The sequence below is a fragment of the Pezoporus flaviventris genome, unplaced genomic scaffold, assembly GCF_033815535.1.
Source record: "Pezoporus flaviventris isolate CSIRO_AGI_PZ_B2104156 unplaced genomic scaffold, CSIRO_AGI_Pfla_v1 ptg000049l, whole genome shotgun sequence".
Classification (NCBI taxonomy): Eukaryota; Metazoa; Chordata; class Aves; order Psittaciformes; family Psittacidae; genus Pezoporus; species Pezoporus flaviventris.
Window position 1 is genome coordinate 2910789 of NW_026892597.1, and position 26976 is coordinate 2937764.

A 26976-nucleotide genomic window follows, 5' to 3' on the forward strand; every position below is an offset into this window, starting at 1 on the left:
TGCATTTCAGACTTTGCTCTTCAAGAAGCACTGCTGGTGCCCCCCACCATCACAAAAACTTCCTTGACGCAGACTTAGGACCATCAGAACCTCATCCGAATGCATGTCTGGGATATTCCTCTTGTGTGTGGGAGCCCAGCTGCTCACACAGCAAAAGCAGCTCTGCTTGAGGCACTGGAGTTGTTACCACACAACAGGATTGGTTTTAATCTACCCTGTCTAATGTACCAAGCTGTCAGCATAGCTCACAGGCTGCTGCCAAACAGCTTTATTTACAGTCATTTGGGGACTGTGCAGGTAGGAAAAAAGCTCAACCACAGCCAAAGAGGAGGGGTTGGGGTGGGTGTGAGAAAAACAAGTATTTGAGAGCACTGAAAGTTGTGCTGGGTGGCGTGGTGGGGACAGAAAGAGTCAATGAACACCTCTTAAGGTACACCAAAATACTACCTCCAAACCCAAGGGATGTAATTATCAGCACAAAGCACAGAGGAGGGTAAGAAAAAGCATCTGAACTGCACAGAAGTGCTCACTTAGAGGCCAAGAACAGGTTTTCAGAGGTTGGGATCTGATGCACCAGAGCAGTCAGGTGGGTCCAGCAGACACCCCAGACCCTCTCTGGCATGTTCTACATCTGAACTGAAGTGATTGCACAGCTGGAATCAGTCCCCAGCTTGCTGTGTCCCTGCTCTGGTCCCTTTGGTCCTTGGAGACGCTGCTGTTGTAATGGGATAAACACTGCTGCTGTCATCTCCATCCAGCAGGTTCAAAGGTTTGCACCCCTGCTTGGAGCAAGGGACCCGACCGCACACTTGACCATGTGAGGATGGATCCTCAGTCCTCTTTCCCCCCTGGTCCTGGGGCAGAAAGGCCAAGCACGCTAAGGACAGGACACCCCTCAGCTTAGGGCTATTTTCAGCAGTATTTCCTCAAGCCCCAGCAGCCAGCTCCTTTGGCTGCTCCAGGATGTGGGAATAGCTGTTGTACAACATTTCCATAACATCACAACAGGGCCAAAAGCAGCCTACACGGATCCTCAGTTCAACTCAGCAGCTGGCACAGAGCAGTCTCCTAGAACTAAGCTTGACCAGAAGAGTTCAACAGGGCACTAAACAGACTTTAAAGGCCTCCAAGCAACACGTCTTTCCTTTTCCAGACGGTGGATGAGCACAGAGCATCAAGCTTAGCCTAATCAGTGACCGCAACCAGAGTCATAGACAAGCCAACATCCAGGGAGATGTTTTCAAGCAAGAACACCCTCTTTTTCTCCCCCTTGTTTCTTAATGCTCCCCTAGAGCATTTTACTTGCACACTGCAGAAACCATCTCTTAATGCAAATTCATAGCATCTGCTTACTTTAGAACTACTGGAGTATTTCTTTTAAGTAATGCTTTAGCGTTATTAGACACAACTAAAATGCCAGGACACTGCGGCCATCCATAGATTCCCCCCCTGGGAGTCTGGTTGCTGCTTTGGGATAGGGGAAGAAGAAGAAGGCAGGGCACAAAGCTGACCCAGGCTTCATCTGCATGCTCTGACTCCAGCCAGCATCTCCCCTGCTCAGTCTGTATAAGCCCAGCAGTACCTCCAACACGCTGAGTATTCACCTCCCAGGTCCTTTGCAGCTTGAATTCTCTTCCATGCAGAAGTCCCCTAAAGGGAGAGCACGTAGACATGGTCTGCTGCTACCCTGCTACAGCAACGGTGCACAGAGCATTTGTGGAGTTTGTTAGCTTTAAGTATGTGGAAGGCAACCAGCATTCTCTACTTGAGCCCAGCTGAAGAATAAAGCTCTCCAATCTTTGATCTTTCGAGCCAAGCATCTTCAGAAGAGGCAGCCACTTAAAATGCTGTTTCCTGTGCTTAGAGGCAGTCCAAAGAGCAATCAAAAGCTGTCGGGCAAAGACGGAGGAACAGAAGCCTATAGGAGCCTTTGACTCTCCACTAGCTAAAAGCCAGGCCATTCCTGGCTGCAGCAGCCTTTGGCTGAGAGAGGCTGATCTCAGAATGGCTGTCTCCTGGGTTTTGGACACATGGAAGTAATTGATCTTTCTAAACAGTTCTGGATGGTTGGACACTTAAAACAGCAGCACAGATTTAGGTGCTTTCCCTTCCCTTTTCTTTGCTTCTCTGTTAATGAAGCTATTGCGGTGGCACAAGGAAGAACCACCTGAGGTGGTGGAGATGGGGTTACCAGCAGCAGAGCAGAAGGAACCACTGGAGCCCAAACCAAAGGATAACTGCAGTGGTTTGGGATGCAACCAAGAGCTGGAGGGCCAGAAAGGAAGCAGCTGCAACAGATTACCCCTTCCCGCCCAGTACACACCCTAGATGGGTACTGGTTATACTGGCCAAAGACACAACTAGTCTTTTCTGATAGCTGGAGCAATGGCACTCAGCACGGATTTGGTGCTTCCCTTCTACCTTTCCTCCTCTGCAGGACTGCAAGAGATGTTTCTGGGCCTTAGGAGGATTGAGGGAAGCAACACCAAGTCTGGTACAGCAATTAGACCAGAGAATGAATCTTATTGCTGGAGCCTGTATCAAACTGCAAGGAGTTTACTGGCATCTTCCAAACTGTTTTGGAAGCTCCTTAACACCCGAGCTGAGGACAGCAGTGCTTTCCTTCCCTAGGCCTACAGCAGGCTAGCACCACACATGCCCCTTGACTCCTACCTAACTTCCCCATTGTGGTCCCTCTGGCCAGAGACCTGTGCCAAGAGCAGTGCTTGCTGGATGGGATACTGAATCCCCAATTCAAGAGCTAAATTCAAGCAACAGCAGTAAGTTCTATTACTATTAATGAAAGCAAGAATTCCTCAGAGGAGTGAACTGTTTCTGCAGTCTAAGCCAGCCCTTGCAAGGCGCCAGGGACAGCTCAACAGAAGTTCATTACTGCTAGGCAAGGTTAAAGCAAGCTGTCAATATACTTGAATGCTTGCTTCTGCTCAACTGCAGACGTGGCACATGAAGCTGTGCCCTGGGATGGCTGTGGCTGGGCTTCGAGTCCTTGCTGCTTAAAAAGGAAAAAGTGCCATCCATGAACCAAGAATAACTGGATTCTTCTGCTGTCTCACATGTGTTATGTTAGCATTCTGAGAAACAAGCCACTAAGGAAAAATAGGTAGTCCCCACCAGACAGATGCCGTCAGGATGCTGAACCTGCTTTGGAGATCACCGCTGCCCTTAAGCCTTCTTCCTTCCTCTCACATCCCATCATTTCAACCCATCTGTTGTCATCTACCCAGTAGCTGCTTCTACTGTTTCACAAACCCAGCCACCCCCTCCATTCTTTGTCATGACCCATTTACACATGCTAAATGCAACCCTGAATAAGTGTTCACAAGCTAATAGGGTCTATATGCTAATCCTCATTTGGGCCAGGTTCCACCAGCTCAGTTATCAGACCAGCTACTAAAAATAGAAAGAAACAAGACTACCTTCGGAACAGACTTAATGATTAACACCTTAAAGGTAGGACTGTGACTGGTATGAATAGGGTGTATTTTCTAGAGTAAGGCTGAAGTTGTCATTGTATTAGATATAATGAAATATATGGAAAAATATAAAACAAATAACAAAAAATATTGGATTGGAACTAGATGATTTTACGGTCCTCTCCAACCATTCCATGATCAAACAGACAAAGGGCTCATTTCCCCTTCCCTGCAGCCTCAGAGCAGCACTGCTCCCCTTGAAGCTGGTTCTGCTCTTTCTAAAGAGCAGTGCTACCCTCTAGTGGGGCTGGCTGAGAAAGGCTTAGCTGGAACTTTGCCTCAAGGCAGGAATTGAAGGACAGAAGCAAGACCCTGGCATGCATATATTATTATCAATATTATTAATAATAGTAATAATAATAACTACTAGTAGTTGTTGTTATCTGGCAACCCTCACTCCCCCAACCCCACAAGTCATAGAATCATAGAATAGTTAGGGTTGGAAAGGACCTTAAGATCATCCAGTTCCAACCCCCCTGCTGTGGGCAGGGACACCTCACACTAAACCATATCACCCAAGGCCTCGTCCAACCTGGCCTTGAACACTGCCAGGGATGGAGCATTCACAACCTCCCTGGACAAGTCATTTGAGAACTCGGGTCTGGGGCCAGGTTGGGTCCTACTGTTGATACCTACAACAGCTCAAGGCAAATGCAAGAGCTCCTCCCTGCTTTGAGCTAAGAGGCTAGGAAAAAAACCCTGAAGGAACCCCACAAGAGTCACCAACACCACCCCCAAATACCTTAATTTATCATATGCATGCCCTGGGCTTTATTATCCACTGAAGGATTTAATCACCAGCCTGCTATGCTCAGGTATGCTTGGCAAGGCAGCAGCAGAGGTACCTGTGCCCTAGTGATGTGCCAGCATTTAACAATACACTGATCACTGCTACACTCCATGACTCCCTGGAGAAGAGATAACACATGTTTTATCCCCAGGCTGTAATTCCTCCCATTTTCTTCTCCCCATTCATAGCTGGGAGCAGTTATGGTTATGACACCTACCATATTCTCCAAAGACCAGGTACGTGTACTTCTTATGCTGCACGATCCAGGAGACAACTTTCACACCAAACCAGATCAGCAGCATCCCCAGCGTGGCATCAAGGATGAAATTAATAAGGTAGCTAAGGAAAAGAAGGCAGGAGAGGAAAATTCAGGTTTCAGTTGTGTTCCGATTCAAAAATGTTCTTTTTCCAGTATGGGGATCCATAAAAAACACACCAAGATTTAAAAGAAATTCCCATTTCATAGTCCAAGCTCACTTCCTCGCTCTTTTACTGGATTTTCCTACAGCCTTACCAGCAATTTCTTAGCTCAAAGCCTATTTAGCAAAAAGGGGAGCAGGCTCCATCAGGTCTCTGGCATCACTCATTTATGCATACAGCATTAAATGCTTCCTGGGCTAGCCTTGCTTAAGAGTTACCCCCAGAAAGCAGGCTTTCCATTTGCAGCATCATTTGTCCTTACTAGGATGAAATCCCAAGTTACAGGGAAACAGAACCAAACATTCCTGGAATTCCATACAAGGAAATGGAAACTTCTTGGACACCACAGCTGCTCTGCCAGCTGTGCAGCAGGAGGGGAATAAAGTCCATTTTAGTGAGCAGCTGCAAGAGGCTCCTATGAGCAGACACAGATGGAGAGGCAGAAGCTCTTGGGAGAGGTGATGGGTCCTGGGCTCAGCTTCCTGGCACCCTGGGGTCCCCCAAAGCCTCCAGTTCAGATTCCCACTGCAGATCCAGGAGCTGAACCCACCCCTGTCAGGAGATACGGGCTCAATGGACTTGCTCTGCAGCTTTGGAGGTTTAAGCCTCACTGGACAGAGCACCACCAGCAGGAGACCTTATGCAGATTGCAGGGCCCAAGCTCTAATCCAAGACTTGGTATTTTAATGAACTCCACAGGAAAAAAAGTATCAAACTCATGTTTTCTGGCCAGTTTTCCATTACTGGAATCTCTGCTGTCAGACGAGGCCAGATTTCTACAGCATGAAGACAATACCAAGCACAGAGCTACAGGAACAAACATTTCCTTATCTAGAACTTGACCCTACCTTTCAACATAGACACCAAAAATAACTATCTGCTTTTGAAATCACAACATTAACGTTTCCTACATCCAAAGTCTCTGAACAGCTTATTACAAGCTGCTGAAATCAGAGTCTTCTGATACAAACACAAGGCTCTGATGGTTTACACTGGGCAGGACACGTGGTGTAGGAGCCTCAAAGCCCAGAGCCAGGGCTGCAGGGTTTTCAGCTGCCTCTTCATGATGCTAAATCAGGCAGCACAGGGAAACCCAAAACACACACTGAAACCCAAAGGCACTTTTCACAAGTATGAACAGGTTTATTTTAACAGTGTATGTTTAAAACAACAACAACGAATCATTTCGGAGGCTATATTTAGCCCCAAACTTGTCTCTGTTTTAAGAAACATAGATGTGCTGCACTTTAATACATAAAAGGGAGGTGGGCCAGGAGGTTTTCAGCAGCACTCTGAAGCCTTAAGGAATTTATCAAAACAGGATAAAGTTAATTCTTAAACTAAATCTGCAGCTGTGAAGTGCTGGTCTGACATAAAGGTGGCACTTCTATATTAAGTCCAAAAGCTGGCTTAGAAAGCCCCCACCCCAGGACTACAAGAGGTAGGTGCAACTGAATATCTGAAAACCACATCCATACATTGGACCTTCACCCACATGGTTAGGAAAACATTCTCAATACAGCCCTGAGACCAGCCAAATTACAAAGTCTGGGGTGCCAACAGATGGGACATTTGACATAGAATCATAGAACCAACCAGGCTGGAAAAGCCCTTTAAGCTCATCCAGTCCAGCCATTCCCAGCACTGCCAAGGCCACCACTGACCCACAGCACTGAGGCCTCGTCTCCATGGGGTGTGAACCCTTGCAGGGATGGTGACTGCAGCCCTGCCCTGGGCAGCCTGTTCCAATGCCTGAGCACCCTCTGGGGCAGGAATTGTTCCTCAGCTCCATCTAAACCTGCCCTGGTGCAGCTTGAGGCCGTTTCCTCTTGTCCCATCCCTTGTTCCTTGGGAGCAGAGCCCAGCCCCTCCTGGCTCCATCCTCCTCTCAGGCACTTGGAGGGAGCCATCAGGTCCCCCCTGAGCCTTCTCTTCTCCACACTGAACCCCCCAGGTCTCTCAGCCCTTCCCCATCACACTTGTGCTCCAGGCCCTGCACCAGCTCCACTGCCCTTCTCTGGCCCCGCTCCAGCACCTCAATGTCTCTCTTGTAGTGAGGGGCCCAGAGCTGAACACAGGATTCGAGGTGCGGCCTCATCAATGCCCAACACAGGGGGATGATCCCTGCCCTGGCCCTGCTGCCGCACTGGTGCTGATACAGGCCAGGATGCTGGGGGCTTCTTGGATACCTGGGTACAAGCTGGCTGTGTTCAGTGGCAATTCCTCAAGACCACACTTCATTATTTACTGCAGGTTTTTTTGCCAGTACATTTCCAGACACTTCTGATCATCACAAAAGCATGACCGCATCACTTCATCAGACTGCAAAGACCATTAGACAATCCATACCCTGAAAACAAGCTCAAGACCGTTTATCCCCACTTAGTCCTTCAAATAGATCAGTTTCCACCGTGCATGGCAGTTCCCAACAGGCTCGCTTCTTCCTTTTCCAGATACAGGGTGTGAATGCAAGCACCTCATATACTTACAGAGAGCAAGGGTCCTCTTCAGTGAGATCCGACAGAAAAACATTGGCAAAGTGGATGAAGAGGGAGCCTATTGCTTGCTTGGATGTATCATAAAACCTGGAAGAAAAGACAAAAGGATCAGTGCCCTGGAGCACCAGCAGCAGAGCAATGGCCCTGTGTGGATCTGCTTCCCTCCAAGACGCACTGATGTCCAAGAAGCTCTACGTGGTGGTAAGGGGCAGTTTGGACAACTTCAAATACGTAAGGAAAAAGAATATAAATAAATATACCAGCAACTTACATCTGTTTGTACCCATCCACAGGGAATTAGGTTGAATTCCCAAGTTATTATAGAGGAAGAATCAAACTGAGGAGACTGACAGGCTTTTCTTCACTAATGCTGACTGGTAGCTCTATGCTGCCAAGCTGCCCTGACTGTACTTCAAGCCCACCCCATATGCCCACCTCTCTAAACCCCATAAACCCCACAATAGACAGAGATCCTTTGTAGAGGTAGCAATACCCAGCTATGCCTGAGCTGGGTCAGGGGACACCAAAATGGTTATTGAATTGAAGAACAAGACTTGACCCTGTCTGGGAGACAGCTCCTGTGCCAGCAGGTTGGAGGGGACCAAACCCCCTCTGCTCCATCAGCTACAGTAAACCCAAGCTTTTCTAGAGGAGCTAGGCAGAGAATTTTGCTTCTAGGGAGCACCAGCTACTGTTTTGAAGTGTCCTTGGAAGGAGAGCATTTCCTTTAATGACTAAATGGGGCTGTTCAGCCTGGAGGAGCTGCGTGGAGACCTCAGAGCAGCTTCCAGTTTCTGAAGGGGCACACAAGGATGCTGGAGAGAGACTCTTCATTAGGGACTGCAGTGACAGGACAAAGGGTGATGGATTCAAACTGAAACAGGGGAAGCTCAAGTTAGACAGAAGGCAGAAGCTCTTCCCTATGAGGGTGCTGAGGTGCTGGCACAGGGTGCCCAGGGAAGCTGTGGCTGCCCCATCCCTGGCAGTGTTCAAGGCCAGGTTGGACGCAGGGGCTTGGAGCAAGCTGCTCTAGTGGAAGGTGTCCCTGGCCATGGCAGGTGGCTGGAACTGGATGAGCTTTAAGGTACCTTCCAACCCAAACCACTTTGGGATTCTATGATATTCAGAGGGCCTAGAAGGTTGTCAGTACAAGAGAAAGTAGTATTACATATACATGGTCTAATCAACCCCCAAATTAAAGTCTCACCATATCCTCCAGGGACGCCTCTCTGCCTTTGGTTCCTTAAATCGTTTTACTGCAAAGAGAATGAGAGAGGTTACATCAACCAGCAGAGCTGAACCGATGCACAAGTGCAGGCTGTGCCAACCTTCAAGGCAAAAGCAGTCAAAGAACTCTGGAGCACCCTCAGTATTTCCCAGTCTAAAGCTGAGCAAATCCGAGCGACTTGGTTCCCAACTGACCAGAGAGAAATCGTGCACCCACAGGTCAGAAGGAGGCACAGTAGAGGTGTTTGGGAGGTAGGCGTTTGATTCTGGCATCCTTCAGCAGCAGCATGCTCATGCCATGGGAAGCGACCCAAGGGAAGCTAGGGAGGGATCATCACCATCTACCAGCCCTAGTAATTCTTCCAGGCAAACAAATGATGGTACCGACACTGAAATGGTTACAGCCCATGAGTTCACTAAGCTTTTGGGTCACAGCAGGGAAATAAAGCCATCTCCTCTTGCAGATAACAGGACCAGAGGACCTTGAAGGACGCAGCACCCTGCGCTCATCTCCAGCATGAAGGTACTAATGCCAATCCCAAACCCCCTGTGAGCTGACATGGCTCCATGCCAGCTAGGCTTAAAACCTTATCTCATTACACAGTATTTTGCATGCCCACTGGCTACCACTGTGGAGCAGTGGTCTTAGACACATGGCTTCAGTACCACCAAAAACATGCCCTAAGAAAGATAATGGATGCAACTCTTCCTTCCTTGAAAAGTCAAGGTTGGACATGGCTTTGAGAAACGTGGTCTAGTTGAAGATGTCCCTGCTCATTGCAGGAGGACTGGACTAGATAAGCTTTGCAGGTCCATTCCAACACAAATCATTCTGGGATTCGACCTCCCAAGCTCTCCATGAACTGAGCACTGCAGAAGCATCTCAGAAGGTCCTAGTTAATTTGACACAGAGCTCTGATGCTCTCCTTGGGCCCAACCAGTTTTTACATGCACAAACAGGAGCTGCTAATAGGAAAATACTAAGTTCCATATCTCATGCAGAAGTCATTTTTGACTGGTTTGCTATCACTCCAGCTAGAAGTGATACCCCAGAAGTAAAGGGCATTCAGTGGCACTGTCTTGCATTGTGGTAAGGTTGCCAACAGCTACATCTAGAGCTACAGACATCATTATTACGCTGCCTCCAAACCTCAGGTGGACACAGGATGCAGCTCCCCATCCTTGCCTCTGCTGCTGGAATCACTCTCCTTGTCACCGACAGCAGGTTAAAGCTGTCACAATCAGTCCCCATACACATTGCCAGCTTGAACGGGATCCAGAGTTAAAAATAAGGAGCTGTGATGGTTTGGGAGGGAAATGGTCAAAAATAACGATTCAGTGCATTCTCTTAACATCCTGACGGGGATGAGGGCAGAGCTGCTGCTTGGTGGTGCCATCTAGTGAAACCAGGAGCCTGAAAGCAGCAGAACACTTGAGTATGAATCAATATGCAATGTACGACCCCGTTAGAGAAACCACCCCAGGAGTACCTATTGTGAGCAATCACCAAATCCTGCTACACAGCCCAGCTCTGCCCAAAACCAGGCAAACCACTACAGTGAGTACTGAAGAGGACACAGACTACAGGAGCCCAAACACATGATTAGGTTTTATCATAACTAAGGGTTCACAATTTGAAGCCCTGTAGCTCCTTTTAAAAGCAACCAGAAGCCAGAACACACACCCACCATCCCACTTCATCACAGCTATTCTTTCTTCATCTCCACCCAGCTTCATGTAATCTGCCACTGCTTTCAGATGTGCAGCCAAAGGGACTCCTTTCACTGCCGACAGTTCTTGGCACATGAGGATACTTCCCAGGGCAACTTGTGGATATGAAGATGGGGACACAGATAAAAGCAGGGACATCAGAGCTGCATGTTCTTTCTGCTCTCCAGCAGGGTAAGGAGATGCACTTCTATAGACACGAGTTTCCTTACTGCCCATGGGAGGAACAGGGCACACGCAACACCTCCGGCCCAGTTTAGATCACTAACACTGCTGCTAAGGCCAGCACAATTTTAAACACAACTTGATATCCAGCCCTCTTGCAGATTCACATTCTTCTTACTCATTAGCCTTTCAGTTAATTAAACTGCAGAGAAGCAAATCGCTTCCAACTAAAAAAAAAAAAAAAAAATATGCCCTTTTAGAACCAGGAACTGATCTAATTCAGGCACGCCACAGTAGCTAGTCCCATGGGCAACCCATAAAATACCCACAGGGAATCTGAATGACTCAATGACTCAGGTTATAACCTGAAATAAGGCTTTTCCTCCTCTGCTCAGTGGGGAGATAGATACGCAGCTTTGACGGCCCAACTCACACATAGACCAGAAGGCAAACCCACCTCGAGAAGTAGAGCCAGCAGCAGGCTCAGTAAAGGCTGGGATAAAGCACCAACACATTGGATGGATACATCCCAAACAAAGGGCTCTTTGCTGTTCTCTGTCTAGACAGCAATTAACTGACCTGCTCAGCCCAGGTGCACTTGGGCACATCTGCCCCACGGGACAGCCTGGGCTCATTCCACTGGGAAAGGTCTTCCTGGTCCAGCCTGGAAGGATGCAGGAACTTCCCTGCCTGAGCCTCAACATTCCAGAAGTACAACTTTGTGCTACTCTTACTGGCAGGGTGAGAGCACAATATATGAAAAGACAATCCCCAGAGCCCAGGATTTCAATCAAGCACATGGAGGGGTTTCAGTGACACTATCAAACCCATAGAAAACCAGCACTCCAACGATCTGATTCATTACTGACATTACTGAGTAATGAAGGAGAGGTCATGTCAAGTTACACCAGGCACTGATGCAGCAGTGTGTGTCCTATCCCTGTCCAGAAAAACCGCATTGTTTCCCTTATCCAGCTAAATCCCAGCACAAGATCATAGAATGGTTTGGGTTGGAAAGGACCTTAAGATCATTCAGTTCTACCCCCCTGCCATGGGTAGGGACACCCCTCACACCAGACCATGCTGCCCAAGTACAACCTGGCCTTGAACACTGCCAGGGATGGAGCATTCACCACTTCTCTGGGCATCCTGTGCCAGCACCTCACCACCCTCACAGTAAAGAACTTCTTCCTTATATCTAACCTGAACTTCCCCTGTTTCAGTTCCAACCCATCACCCCTTGTCCTATCACTACAATCCCTGATGAAGCAGTAATTTCCATCAACACAAACAAGGTCTATCATCCCTGATGCCCTTCAAAAGGCCACTGGCATTTCACTCGCCCATAAACAAGAGACCCATGGACCAACCTAGCTGTTTGAGGAACCAGAAGTACCTAAACTGAACCCGTCTTGCTCAGCTCATGCGGCCAAGAACATGATGCTGCAGTTGGAGGAGTCTGCAGGCCACCAAGCTGACCACTAACCTGACCATGAGAGCACCAGGGCTGATTCTCAGTATTTTCTTAATGAGAAGTGACATGTTACATATCCACAGCCACTCAGGCTAGAAATACAGTAATTCAGTGCGATAAGATGACAAGTAAGAGGCAAGAAGTTAATGGTGTCTTGCCTTGTTGAACACAGCTTGTCATGCCTCATTAGATTTAAGAGTTATCCGAGACTGTGTAATTATCAGAGACAGTAAAACTGTTGTATTAAAGATAAAAGCTAGTATTACAGAGAAATAATTAACTGCTTAATAGGGCATTTACTGTGCAGGGCTGCAGCGGGCTGTCTCCAAATTGAACCAGAAGCCAGTCAAGATCAACAGAGCTTGAAGAGGCAGCAGAGTCCTTTGGTAGCCGTCACCCAGAGGGTAGGGGGTGATGCTAAATCCATATAAAAACAGCACCAGGTCTTTAAACACTCAAGGAGCTGACGAAGTCCACTTGGAAGCAGCACTGCTGCTTCTGTGCTCTGGGAGCAACGTGGGCTCTGGAGCAACAGGCTAAGCAGCAACTGCACTGTCCCTGCTCCCTTCCAAGCCATGGCATGCACAGCTCAGCTGGCTGAGGCTGGAGAAAGGCTGAAGTCTGCTTTGCTCTTCTCAAAACGTGTCTCTACTCACTGGGGTCAACTCGGTTTTCCACCAGCTGTAGATGTGGGTTTGCTGCTATGGCTCAGACAGACCAGTCCACCCCAAGCTGTGCATCTTATGCATGCATCAAGCAAACAAATATGGGATATTGACGTTCTAGCACCTACACCCAACTACAAATTGAGTTTAGTGCACAAAGGGTTGCATAAGATGGGACAGAACTGACGTCCCATTAGATTAAATAAGAGACTAGCATGCCCTGGGTCTATACCAGAAGTTATCAGGAATTTGTCCTCCTAACAGTGCTACAGCCACAGTATCAATTATTTTGGATGGAGAGGCATGCAGTGCCATGGGTTGGTTAGTGGTAGACTTGGCAGTCCTGGGGTAAAGGCTGGACTTGATGATCTTAAAGGTCTTTTCTAACCCAGTTGATTCTATGATTCTATTCTAACTCTGCTTCCCTCCTCAGCTTTGTCCATTTGTAAAGCAAGCTGGCTTTTGCAAGGAAGCAATGTGACTGCACACCTCTGCAGGAAGCCCAATCTCACTTCATGCCTTTTCACATCATCACTACAAAACAGGACTTCACATCACTAACACTAAACAAGAAACCAGCCCTAGTAACACATTAAAAGCAAGTCAAATCCACATAAACATTTAGATCCCTTTCCCTCCCCATCAATCTTTCCAAGGGAAAGAAAACACCAGTGTGTACCAGAGGTACAGGCAAGCTTCCAGACAAATGTGTAAAGTCTAAAAGCAGCAAAGTTGAGTACAGGTTGGGAACAATTGCTCCAGGATTGAGTTCAAGTGGGGAAGCTCGAGAAATCAGCCTCAACTCACAGTGCTACTGGTGGTGTAAAGCCTGGGTGTTTGCACCATGTTTAAGGTGAGTCCCAGCTGGTGTCAGTGCCTACTGAGCTGCCCCTTTTAGCAGGGCAAAGCTATTAGTTCTGAAGAGCAGCAAATTCAGGAGTTCTATGTCCGACAGCACAAAACCACCCAGTGGTGGTACTGCTGCTGCAGAGATGTCACAGGTTGATGGCAGATGCTGGGTGAAATAAAGATGAAGACCTCATGTTCGTGGCTGAGGGCCCTTGTAACAGAGCAGGATGCTACAGCAAGCACCATGGAAATACAAGCTGCTGAATGGAGGAAAATTGAGAGTGCTTGTCCAGGTTCTTCCTGCAGGACCCAAACCTGCACTGAGCCCATTCTGATTTAATTCCAAGTGATCCCATTTAAATTTCAATTAACAGTAAAAGAGGTGGATGCCAACAGTAAACCAGCTTACACTGTAGAAGCGCACTGCCTTCAGAAAGGCTTCAAAGACAGTGCTCAAAATCAACAAAAGCATCATGAAGTCCCAACCTGAAGCACAGAGGCTGCTCCAAGGCACACAGCCCTGATGCAGCAGGGAGGTGAAGTGCTGTGTGACCATCTAGACTTGCCACATGGTCCAAAGCATCCCAAGGAAAGGCTGGGTAGGTGGGAAGAAGATGCTCCTAGAGGAGTCAGAAGAAGGGGTCCCATATCTATCCCCTTAAACAGGAGCCAAGCACCAGAGAGATGCAGTCTGCCTTCTGGAGCTGCTGTCCTCATAAGCGACCACTCTTCCCCTACTTGGCTCTGGTTACTGCAGATAAAAAGCTGTGAAGGGAAACTGAAAGGGAAGGAGGATGAGTGACAATGAGAGACATACCCTGCCTATGAGTGAGAAAGGGCAGGGCAGGAAACAACAGTGCCAAGCCCTTCCTTTTCAGTCAAGGAGGATAAAGGCCTTACACACTTGAAATCCCCTCAGGGCCACCAGGCTGGGTGGAAGCTGGACATGTAAATGAGAACCTGTGAAATGTAAAGAAGCACGTTTGGGAGGAGAGGTTTTCATTATAGGACTGTAAATCGTCAGAAAACTAGAAGATAAAAGCTCCCTGACAGCCATTCTCTCTTGTTTTTTTTTCAGAGTAATAACAGGTAGACATTTATTATGGTGTTTCCTGATGCAGTAAGAAGTTGCAGCAAGAGAAGTGCCCCAAAGAAAGATATAAGGACTCCCTGAAAGGAGCCTCAGCCTTGGCCATACTGACTACCATCAGTGGTCCACCTTGGCCTTCAATAGGGTGACTTGGAGACACACCATACAACTAGTCTCGAGGAGAAAAGACAACGTAGAAAGAATCGTGCCCCACTTATACCACCCAAGGAGACCTTTCGTTGTGCTTTTTGCAACCGGATTTGCCTGTCCCACATTGGCCTTTTTAAGCATCAGCATGCTTGTAGCAAGCATGGATGAAGTCCTTCACAAGTCTTTGTTCACAAAGTCAAGCCACAAAGAAGGGGACAGCTTTGCCTGTTCTAGACACATGTAACTCCCCTATACTAAGGTATAAGAACTGGTTACCTGCTTTTAAGAGAAAGGCTGAACTGTCCACTATAAAGCCCATCTCTGGAGCAACACCACACTAGTGAGGACGAGGACTTTATTTCTGGCCTTTACAGAAGAGGACCCAGCGCTACTGTACCAGGCAGGAAACAGCAGCTCTTCCCCTGCCCACCCTCCATGTTATTTATAGGCTGTACAGTCTCCAATAACACAATTTCAACTTATTTTGAAGGACACACCCTTTCACAGGCTTTTTCCAAGCCCCAGGCAGGAAAGAAGCCAACAGGCAGGATACAGAGACCAAAACCCTGGGGTCTGCACTATTCTTAGCCTGAGCATGCAGCTACTCAGGCAGCTCAAACCCAGACACAATAGGAGGAAGCAGCAGCCACTGTTTGCACAGAGCAGCCAATGTGCTGCTTGTGAGGTAAGTGTGTGGAGAGGCTCAAAGCACTCACCCTCCATCAGTTCAGGGAGCAGAGAAAGTCCTACCGGTGGTTTAAGGAGACTCACGCTACTGACTTAACATCCTCCAGTCTGCACTCGTGTTTAGTCCTTCATCCCCAAACACCCTCGTAGCAAGGCTTCAAGAACCTAGCAAAACTGGAAGAGGGGATACTTTAGGGAAGTAATAGGAATAGATGATGCGTTCTGGGTTATCTCTGGCTCTGCAAGAAATGAGGCAGCAGGAAAGTATACAGACTGAGCTAGCTCCTGCTGAAGATACTCAGCTGTTGCTGAGCTGTTCTATAGCATCTTTTAGGTAAGAAGAGGGGTTTTATTGTGGACTAGAAAGTTTGTTAGAGGAGCATACATGGACCACGTTTGAGCATTCGGAATTGTCTGCTGGAGCAGCAGCCCTATACAAAACCCTGCAGGGTGCTGCACAGCGAGGCTGATGTAGGGGGGCCACAAGAAATACTTCTGCTTTTTCCGAACCAAAGACTTCAATATCTTTCCTCCTTGAGATATCAGCTAACAGCTGATCTCCCCTCCCCTTTCTTTTTAGCCCATATGTTCCTACTCCCCACACAGATCCAGAGTCATCTGCAGGTCTAGTGCGGGGGAAGCTCAGGAACTCACAAAATGGCACCACTTCCCCCTCATCCCCCCTGTAGAGATGTATTAAGAGCCTCAGCTGGAACACTGATCCATGTGGAAACCCTAACTGCCCAAATGAAGGCCATACAATACTTTGGTTTGGTTCTCAGCTTTAAGCTCCACCCCGTGTGCCTGCTTTCAATGTGGATTTTTACTGTCATCATTATAGCCAAATGCCAGGGGGTCACAAACCACAGCTTTGGGATCATAAACATCAGCCATGCTTTGCATATTGAGAACAAGGCATACATTAGATGACACAGTAACGCCTGTAAGAGACCTGGATTGGAGCTGGGCTACAGCTCAAATGTAGAGTGTTTTATTTAACTCTGTCCTGGGGGAAGCAGTAGTGACCCTATCCAGGTAAAGCATCATTTCGAGTCAGTGCCTTGAAAAACAGGGTTTACACAAGAAACGTTTTATCTTAACACCATAAGAGCCAAGATTGAGAGACCACCACTTGAAGAATAAAGTGATGCAACTGGGCTGATAGCTACTGTTAAAGTCTGCCATGCAGTCTTCTCATAAATGCTGTTAAAAATCAGCTGGACTTTTAACAGACTCCTCCTTAAAGCTCTAATTGCTCCAATCGAAATCACAGAAGACTCATTTCCCTGTAAAGTTTCTTGCACAGGGTTAAAAACCACTTATCACCTGCTCACCACATGCTGCAGAATGAATTCAGCAAGGTGCTTTGCAACCCTTGGGTGATGGATAACTCCGCATGCAGCTCTAGTTCACCAGCTCATTTCTCAGCTCACCCCAACCACTTGTTCCTTCAGAAACCACCAGGAGCCTCAGGGCAGCTTTTGCTGCTCAAAAGGCGACTTCCAAGAAGAGGTCAACATCATCAACAGCTGAAATGCAACAGCTTTGTCGAAAGCTGCATGTGGCTCAATGAAGCACATCAAGAGCAGCACAGCCCTTCCAGCTTACAATGCGCAACGTGCGCTTTCCAGCTCAGCCAGTTTTCAGATGCACTGAAGCAGAAAAACGTCTTGAGAGCCCTGCCATATGTAGCTTCCTGCTTAACCCACAAACCCACGTTTAAAGGGGCTACTGCAGTCCACAGAGCACCTCCGGAGACACAGTTAAACTTTGTGGCTTTGTTTTCCCCTAGAGGGAAAGCATCTGCAGTGGAGAAGCTGCCATTTAAATACATATGTGTGTGTGAATAATCAAAATCAAACACAGCTACACGGCTGTGTTAGAAGCAGCAAAGTCAGCAGAGCCCGTCTTGGGCACGGTACAGTGCTTTCACGTCCCTTTAAACTGACTTTAAAAACGGAATGGAAGCCTGAACAGATCCGCTGCTCTACAATTCATTTCTTCGCTTTCCTGACACGCACTCACACTCCACCCAGCCTTAAGAGAGATTTTCAGTGCAAAAGTCAAAACACGACCCAGAAAGCACTCGGGGTAATTCTGAAGCACAGAAACAGCAGCAATTCAAACTACATACAGCGACAAGCCTGAACTTAGAACTGGCGCAGGACCATGGAAAGGTTTGTGTTGGAAGGGGCCTTTAAAGCTCATCTAGTGCAAGCACCCTGCAGCAAGCAGGGACATCTCCAACTAGATCAGTTTGCTCAGAGCCTCATCCAACCTGACCTTCAATATTTCCAGGGATGGGACACCCACCACCTCTCCGAGCTACCTGTGCCAGTGTCTCATCACATCACTGCAAAAGATTTCTTCCCTATATCCAGTCTGAATCTACCCTCCTTTAGTTTTAAACCATCACACTTTCTCCTAACACTACATGGCCTACTAAAAAGCCACAACAGGTTGCTTAAGCTTGATTTGTCAGGTGGAGATGACTCCTAGGGCCTCTACTAGTCCCTCTCAAAATTCAGGCCCTTCCATACATTAGGATGCTGCTTCCCATTTTCACTAACCAATCCCACCACCCTGGCGGAAAATGCACTGCAAGGCCAGCTGGTAAGTCCACAGAGACCAGGAAAGCACACACCATAGAGCAAGGGATACTTCTTATGCTCTTTACCAGCAGTTTCCTATAGCCAAGAGCCACAGCTTCTTTTACAGAAAATCTGGCAAACTCCTGTTCTGTGGTCCTGCCTCAGGACAAGCTGCTTGGACCAGTGCGCAATACACCACCAAGGTGCTAACAAAGCAGCTCCATCACCAGGGTCCGTGCCACAAACAGCTCTGCTTTTTTCAACTAAACTCAAGGCAAGATGAGCAAGAAGAATGCATCCAGCAGTGATGTGCAAGAGGAGATAAAGGGACACTGCTGCCACATTAGGCAGCATCAAGACATCCTCAAATGTCAAGCTGAAAACCAGGTTTCACTGTGCAGAGATACGCAGACCAGTCCAACACAGCTCTCCTTGTCTGGCAGTATGAGCTCTCTTTAAGAGCCAAGTCTATTCTGACACCTGCAGCACAAGTGCTGCTAAGCCTCATTCAGCTCAGAGCTGCCAGGACAGTTTCAGAAAGAGGAAGCTGGGAGAGCAATAAATATTCTTACACATGTCCTTTGTGGTGGGGTAGAAAACAAGTTTACCAGCTCAAAGGAAAGCTTTTTCCATTCACAATGGAGGAAAAGATCCTTTAACTCCCCAAACCTGCTTCAAAAGGTTTAAACAGCAGCAACTACAGCGACTCAAGCCCCACATCACACCCTGCATCTGCAGCAGAGATGGCTGCAACGTGCCTTCTCCACTTACACGAGTGAGCATCAAGGCAAAGCATTACGAATGACTTCAGATGGGATTGCACAATTATCCACACTCCTCCAAGTCCTGACCTCCCTAAGGGCTACTTCTTGCAGAGGAAGCTGGATTGCCACACACACACATCTGCTTGGCTTCACTGCCTCTTCTTTCTAGTATTTGTGTCTCGGCTCTTGCAAGTATCCTTACAGCCAAAGCGCCTCCAAAGCCACCACAGGCACATGGGAAGGGCAACAACTCATTGTCATTTGAATGGGGTAAAGTTGAAACCCCAGCAAGCCCCAAGACATACTGGAACTAGGCTTTGCTACAGCCTTAAAGGCCTTCTTGCTGGAAAAGCAAGAGTGTTTGCAGGCTCAAATGAACTCTGTCATCACTATTGCCTATGGCAGTTGATGGCTAAGATAACCACACTAAGCAGCTTTCCTGACTCACTACCAAGGCTGGGCATCATCTACTTTTGGGACCTGTTTTCACAGTGCATTTCATGTATCCCACAGCAATGGGAGCAACCACACCAGTCATCCCATTCAGACACTCATCCAACACTAACTTCCTCCTTCGCTGGGTTCTCCTGCCAGCTTGGCAGGAGACTCTTTCCACAGCCTCAAGAGACAGAACTACAAGGACACAAACTCTTCTGATAAAAACATATAATCTTATCCTTCCTGCAATGGGCTATACTTGGGACCCACATACTGGATGTGCACTCTGTGAGCACGTCCTGTGCACACCCACATGCAAAACTTTGCAGAGCATAGTGTTACCCTTAGTCGGAGTTCCTGTATCTAGTGCTCTGAACCATATCTGCACAATTTGGAAACATTAACTATTCAAATTCAGGTGCTCCTACAGCTGAGCTGGTACTTGAAAGTAGAAGGAACACAAAAAGCATTGGCTTGGGTTCAGATGGGAGCTGAATTTCCACTCACTGGCCTGTAACACCAAGCAAGCTGGTCTGCAACACCCCATTAAAGCAGAAGTGACATACAAACAGCAGAAATCCACCCCCAGGGATGTCACAGTACTGAAGGAAGAAGTACCCAAGAAGGGCTGACACTGACTCCAGTAACAGCAGTGTCCCAGCTTCTGTTTCAGCTGGGGCTGCTGGCTTGATGATGGGCTGATGGAGATGCAGTCAAGGCTCCCAGGTATCTATGAGTATCTATAAGATGGACACATACCACCACCAGCTCAAGAGGCTCCCATCCAAACAGGCCACAAGAATAACCCAAAAGCTGCTTTTTAAGTCAGGGTCTAATGTAGAGTCATTGGTAAGCCTGCTACAACCAGTGTGGGTTAGAAGCGTGTACACAAACAGCCCCAACAGCAGACCTGAGAAACCCTCCAGACATGGGGAGCGAACAGGGCACAGATAAGAGGCAGTTGGGGTGAACAAGGGACCACCAGCTCAGCTGCAGCCAGAGGAGGTGCTGCGGTTGAGATCCCAGGGCTGTAAACACATCTGCTTTTGGGGGCCCAGCCAGCAGTTTCGGTCACAGCTTCAGACATTGAGCTGATTCACAACGAAACCACAACAGGATCAGCTTTCAGTTTCTCCTCATTAACCATGAGGTGGTTGATGTTCAAGGAAATTATCAGCCCCTGCACCAGGGGGAGGTTAGCTCAGGGTTGATGATTTGCTAAGCAGGGGTTACACAGCCTTCATCCACAGGAGTACTTTGATATGATGAACCGATGTCCTTGCTTCTACCAGACACCCCGTGGAGTTTATGGGACAATTAACCCATATGTGCACATCACTAAGGCGAACAGACACTCACAACTAGTCCTTACTGTCACTACTTGGTGAAACACAAGCAGTGAAGTGTTGCAACTGGGCTACTCCAGCTGGAAAAAGCTATCGGTTATCACAGGAAGAACTTGTTGCAGGATCCCCTCGCAGCTTGGCGTTAACCGCAGCACTTTGGAAGCTGTTTCCAAAAGGCAGAAAGGGGCAAACGAGCCTCAAAACGTGCAGCGACTGAGCCAGGAAACTTGGAAGTTTTAGTTCACCGTCACCACAGGGTTTTAAACAAGGAAAACAGACCGGGTTCTGGCACGTTATCCAGCTTTTGCTAAACCGCTTAACCCTAAAGAGAAGCACCACGTTGCTCTGAGGAAAACGCAGCTGCAGCACAAACCAGTAAAGTATCCTAGGTCCTTCTCAGGTTTCAGGGCTCCCCACCTTCGTTTTGCTCCTACCACCCCTCCACAGCAACCATTTACCCCAGTAACCTCCTTCCCCAGCCTTTCAGCCCCCAGACTTCACAGTTAAAGCAAAGTTAACCACCACATCGAGTCGGGCCACTACGGCTCTAATCAGGCAACGCTGCATCCAGCACCCACCCTGCGATATACTTTTGCTTCTCCTTGTAAATCCCCACGTTACCCCATTAGCTCTCACGCTTCATTAAAATCTTCTGAGCGACTGAGCAATCGCTCATGCAAGCGGAGCCGATTTGAACAGATTACAGCCCAACTTCGCGGTGCTTCATTACCATCAGATTAAGGCTGGAAACAAGTTTTAAGCAGCAGCAGCAGCAGCAGCAGCATCTGTCGCCCTAACCGCCTGCTCAGCGCCGCGAACAAGCTCCCGCACTCCGCTTTAAACCCCAGCACAGACAACGCAGACCTTGGTGTTTATAAGGAAACGGGTCCCCAGCCACCTGGCAGCGCTGGCCGAGAGGCACCCCCGGTACTCACGCATGAGGGTGCTGAAGGCGCAGAGGGCCAGCAGCGCCTGCAGCAGCACCCCGAAGCGCCCCAGCAGAGCGCCACTGCCGCAGCCGTGAGCGGGGCGCGGGGCCATGGACGGAGCGGGGTGCGGAGGTGCGGGACGGGCTGGAGCACAGCGGGACGAAGCGGCCCCGCCGCGCACAAAGGCGGCCCCCGAGCAGCCACCGCCCCCCGGCCCGCCCCGGCGGAGCGGCCACACCCGGGAGCAGGCGGGACGGGGTGGGGCCGGAGGGTTAGGGGTAGGGATGGGGATAGGGATAGGGATCGGGGATAAGGAGGGAGATTGTGAGGGGTGGAAGTGAGGAGGGAGCTGGGAAGGGGGATGGTGGTGATGATAGGGATGGAGAGGGAGATGGGGATAAGGAGGGAGAATGGGATGGGGATAGGGATAGAGAGGGAAATGGGGATGGGAGAATGGGATGGGGCTAGGGATCAGGATGTGGATAGAGAGGGAAATGGGGATGGGAGATTGGGATCAGGATGGGGATAGAGAGGGAAATGGGGATGGGAGATTGGGATCAGGATGGAGATAGGTATGGAGAGGAAGATTGGGATAAGGAGGGAGAATGGGATGGCGATAGGGATCAGGATGGGGATAGAGAGGGAAATGGGGATGGGAGAATGGGATGGGGCTAGGGATCAGGATGGGGATAGAGAAGGAAATGGGGATAGGAGATTGGGATCAGGATGGAGATAGGTGTGGAGAGGGAGATTGGGATAAGGAGGGAGAATGGGATGGGGCTAGGGATCAGGATGGGGATAGAGAAGGAAATGGGGGTAGGAGATTGGGATCAGGATGGAGATAGGTGTGGAGAGGGAGATTGGGATAAGGAGGGAGAATGTGATCGGGATGGAGATGGGGACAGGGAGGGAGACAGGGGTGGGGAGGAGATGGACATGTGAAATAGGGTGGGGGTGGAGGTGGGAAAAGGGTGGGCATAGAGATGGGGATGGACACAGACACAGGGGCAAGGGCAAGGATGAGGAAGGGGGATGGAGATGGGGGTGCAGGGGATTCAAGGCCTGTTTGGATGGGGTTTGGAGCAAGCTGCTCTACTGAAAGGTGTCCCTGCCCGTGGCAGGGGCTTGGAACTGGATCCTTTCCAACCCAAACTAGTCTGTGATTCTATGGAGATGTGGGGCCTGGTGGGACTGGGATGCCAGGTTGGGGCAGTCCTAGTGAGGATAGCTTCTATTTCTGTGGTCTGAGGTAAGATGGTCTGAGACCCTGACGTTGAGACGTAGTTACAGAGCCAAAGAGGCTGCAAATCTCATCATATCATACGACTCAGAGTAGTGGCCTTAAACGTTATGAGACCAGAAAATCATGGGAGCTGGTGCACTTCCAGAGCAAATCCCATTTACAATTCAGGATGAAACTGTGTTAAACGTGGGCTTGGGAATCCCCTGTCATGGTGAGGACAATAGTGCCAGCAGTTTGGGTAGAGGTTAGCCCTGGTCAGACAAGCTGCCTGGAGGTTTGTCCTTCCTCCTGCTGCCTGGTCCTGCTTGCCCTGAGTTCCCCCAGCCCCTCAAGTGAGCCAGCACATCCCCAGGTACCAACCTGCTGGCTCCACATCACTGAAATAACCCCCACCAGGAGTATTTTGGGCTGAGAGGTGCTCATTTAGCTCCCCAACTTTAATCATGAGTTCAGTCAGCAAACTGGAAGCTTCATCTTCCTAACTCATTTTCAGCTGATTTTATATGTGTAATTGTTAGTTTCATTCCCGTGAGTTGCTAAATCTGATTGTGTTTTGCAATCAGTTGCCTTTATATTGAATTCTAAATCAAATATTAAAGTGGATATCCTTATATAAGCCAGCTGAACACAGTATATGTAGAGCCATCTAGTAAGCAAATGCATATCTTCACACAAATTTACTCAGACACTTTGCATTTGCTGCTAAAGAACCATTTGCAAGAATTGGTTGCTGGATGATGATCTGGGAATTACCTTGGACTCTATTTGCCCAGGTATGGCACAGCAATTGATGAGCATACAGGAAATAAAAGGCATTGAAACCAGATTGGTATTTCTTAAACCTATTTCATTTTCTATGAATAACCTGCAAATCACCCCTAAGAGAATGCATCAGTGAATTGTAGATGGGGACAGTGTTCCTAAGGCTCTCTCCAAACCAGCGCTGCCTCCTCCCTTTCCTTGCTAGCACAGTTAACAGTGATTTCTTCCAGCTGCTTCATTCAGCAGTGCAAAGTTGTCTGAGGCCTTGTTTTCAGGTGCTGATGTGTTTACAAGGGAGCACAGTGCCTCCCATGTGTGAAAACACCCAGGCTATAAGAAGGCAATTGAGAGAAGCCCTCCTCATCCCAGCCCTCATTGCAGGAGGAGGCAGAGATCCTGTTGCTGCTCCACACTCCACTGTGAAACCACAGCTTTGCTTTATCAACAGCATGACTCGCACTTCAAAACACCTGGAGTTTCTGAACCCATGCAAAAAGCCCTTAGGGCTCGTCTGTATCCTAGGGGCAGTCTGGGAGCTCGCTCTGGCTACTAGATCCTCCTGTATCATTTGGCAACTAACATGCCCCACAGATGTCTCCCTTCCTTATTTCCCCAAGGTTTTCCATCTCTCCTGCGTATTAAAAAAGGAGATATGTAAGAAAGCACTCTTTATACCTGGCACCATTCCCAAGTGTGTCTGCCTGGCTGTGACCAGCACACACTACAGTCCTTAGGACAGCTGCACCCAAACTGGGGGTGGTGCCCCTCAGCTCAACTGAGTATTTTCTTTAGGGAAATTTTCCTGTGGGGATGTGGAGTTTATCCTGAGTGGATGTAAAGCTGTCTTCCCAGCAGGAAAGTTCACATTCAATGTGCTCAGGGTAATGCCCTCTGAAGCTAGGCAATGTCCAGACTTCCCAGCCCATCTCAGCAGCGAGAGTTGGCATTAATGACAGAAAAGAGAACATAAGAGCTGTGATCCTTTTCTTTTCCCCTAACTTTGGTTGGACAAAGGTCTGGAGAGGCTCACAGTACAATGGTCAGTTGATGCTGATTTACTTCATTCTATCCATTCATCTTTGTGAGCTTCCAGAAACAGAGGTGAGAAATATCAGTGACAAAACAGAAAAGTGAGAAAAAACAAACCAAGCGAGCAGTTATGCAAGAAATTCCCTCAGAAATAGAAATTAAATCATTAAAGAAGAAAAAAGAACCAGAAAACCTGAATTTAAATATTAGACCATGGGTGCAAACATGAAATAAGAAAAGCCAAGACACCAAAGTGGTTTCAAGTAACAAGGGGTGCAAAAAGTCAATCCAGGCAATTCTGTACATGCAAGAAAGCCAGAGGAAAATGAAAGATGGAATGAATCCATGAATTCTCAGATAGAGAAAAACAAACAGTGGAAACCACAGAAAATACTTCAAAATATTTTTAACCCTTAAAAAAAGGATTAGAAGCAAAACAGATTTAAAACAGTAGGAGCAGAAACAGTGCAGGACAAGAACAGGTTAAAAGACAAGAGGAAGCAAGTCTAGTGTATTCAAGGGCCGGATGAAACCGCTGTGAGAGTAGCTGTGAAGCGGGCAGAGTAAAGCCTGGCTCCTCAGGGGTTGGTTATCACAGGGGACTTGGTGAGGAGGTTTCAGAGGACTGGAGAAGGGCAAATAGTGTGAGAAGGCAAATGAGAATCTGTGGAACCAGAGACCAGCAGCTTTATTCCAGCAGCCAGGAAGATGCTATTAAAAATTAGCAAAGAATCCATTTATAAGATTAGCAAAGAATCCATTTATAAGACTTATCATTTATAAGACTCCTCTTTGGGAGGCCAGCTGTACTGGGGCTGGTGGAGCTGGTCTGACAACGAAGCGGAAGAGCTGCTTTGGTAGGAGGCTTGCCAGGCTGGTCAAGGATGCTTTAAACTAGATGTGTTGGGGGAGTGGGGCATCATTCCATCCCAACACTCCCGATCAGTTGCCAGCACCTATAATAAATGCTCGGAGCAATGTAGAGATATCCCAGCCGCTCCAGGCAATGAGCCGGCTGCATTTGGAGCTCGGCTCAGATGCCTCTATACAAATGCCTGTAGTATGGGGAACAAACAAGAGGAATTAGAGATGTGGGCACGTCTACGGGGGTATGATGTAACAGGCATCGCAGAAACATGGTGGGATGGTTCCTATGAAAGGGAGGCATACCTGGCTGGAAAGGGGATCAAGAGATGTAAATGGCCGACAGACAAGGTGTGAGTCAATACAAATAGGTGTCGTGAGGGAAGCACATCCTGTTCTGGGAGGTTGTCTGGAGTGTTGTACACAAAACTTGGGGTAGGTGCTGTGTCCAGCCCAGTTTTGCCATCATACAAAGACAGATCCATGCTGGAGTCTGGAGAAGGGCAAGAGGGATAGAAAACATTTGAGAAAATAGGAATTGGGAAAGAAATGGGGATTTTTTTTACTCCAGGAAAACCTGCAGGAGTAATAGGTGTCATTGGAGAAACTTGTGGCAAAATTATTCCAGTACAGAGAAAATCATTAGGAGAAGTCATTAAAGTTATAAGAATTGTCCTTTACATCTCCCTGATTGTTTCTGAAAAGAACAGCACCATTATGAGCTGTTCATGATTCCTTTCTGGCTGATAAGACAGTGACTGAGCAAATCAGATGTTCATTTTGGGCCCAAAGAGAGCTTTTTCATTTGCTTGAGTTATAGCAGTGGTAGAGCCCATCAGCACTTGAGTCAGGGCAGAAAAAGACATCCTGTTACATGTTATAACCTAACCTTGACTGGGGACATCACAACTGGGATAACAGGACATCTTCTGTGTCATTCCCACGTTGTGTGAGTGTGACGTGGGCTCAACACACAAGAGTAGCAGCATGGATCAATGCAAGCATTTTGGGACCGGTCTGATTAATCAACAGTGGCAGTTGTCAGGAAACATGTACAATACCTGTATGGTGCTGAGCTAGGTTAGAGTGTGTTTTTTCCAGTAATCCTGCTCTATCTTATACCCCATAAGTGTTGAGACCTCATTCATCATCTTCCCATGTTCAGTATTTATCTTCCATTGCAAAGGGCCGCCTGTATTCCTTGAGGACAAAATGTTTTGGAGGTTTGTTTTCTTTTGTTCTTGCTTGAAAAGCCAAGACAATGGGTGTTTTGGAGCCCTGGGAGTCATCCAGCCCATTGCAATGGCTAATGACAACTGTCTGCACGTCACCCCTTCCCAGTTGTTTACTGTTAGGGTGGTGAGGCACTGGCACAGGTTGCCCAAAGCAGTGGTAAATGCTCCATCCCTGCCAGTGTTCAAGGCCAGGCTGGACAGAGCCTTGGGTGACATGGTCTAGTGTGAGGTGTCCCGGCCCATGGCAGGGGGTTGGAACTGGATGACCTTAAGGTCCTTTCCAGCCTAAACCATTCTATGATTCTTTTCCATGTCCAAAGTCCCACTGGTCACTGCTCTGTACAATCTACCTTTGGGTGAGATCCCCCTCACCTGGCTTTGTGTCCCCTGTTGAGGTATTTCTTGGCTCCTTTCACAACCACAGGAGAGAAATACCCTCTTGAAGGACATCTTCCTCTGACCATTCTGGTCAGCTCTCAGATGAACTAATCCTGCTCCATCTACAGGCAGTTCAGTGGTGGCCCCATGCATCAGAAAA

General features: G+C 48.1%; 1 protein-coding gene across 1 annotated transcript in view; it reads right to left on the reverse strand.

Moving 5' to 3' along the window:
• Positions 1–21476, reverse strand: part of LOC133277071 (store-operated calcium entry regulator STIMATE-like) — a 35597-nt gene extending 14121 nt beyond the window's left edge. Inside the window, exons 1-4 of the mRNA XM_061468622.1 lie at positions 21312–21476; positions 8410–8458; positions 7194–7289; positions 4502–4623 (exon numbers count right to left, since the gene is read on the reverse strand). Of these exons, the coding sequence (XP_061324606.1) occupies positions 4502–4623; positions 7194–7289; positions 8410–8458; positions 21312–21417 (373 nt within the window). The 5' untranslated portion in view covers positions 21418–21476. The remainder of the gene's footprint in view (positions 1–4501; positions 4624–7193; positions 7290–8409; positions 8459–21311) is intronic.
• Between the last annotated feature and the right edge of the window lie 5500 nt (positions 21477–26976).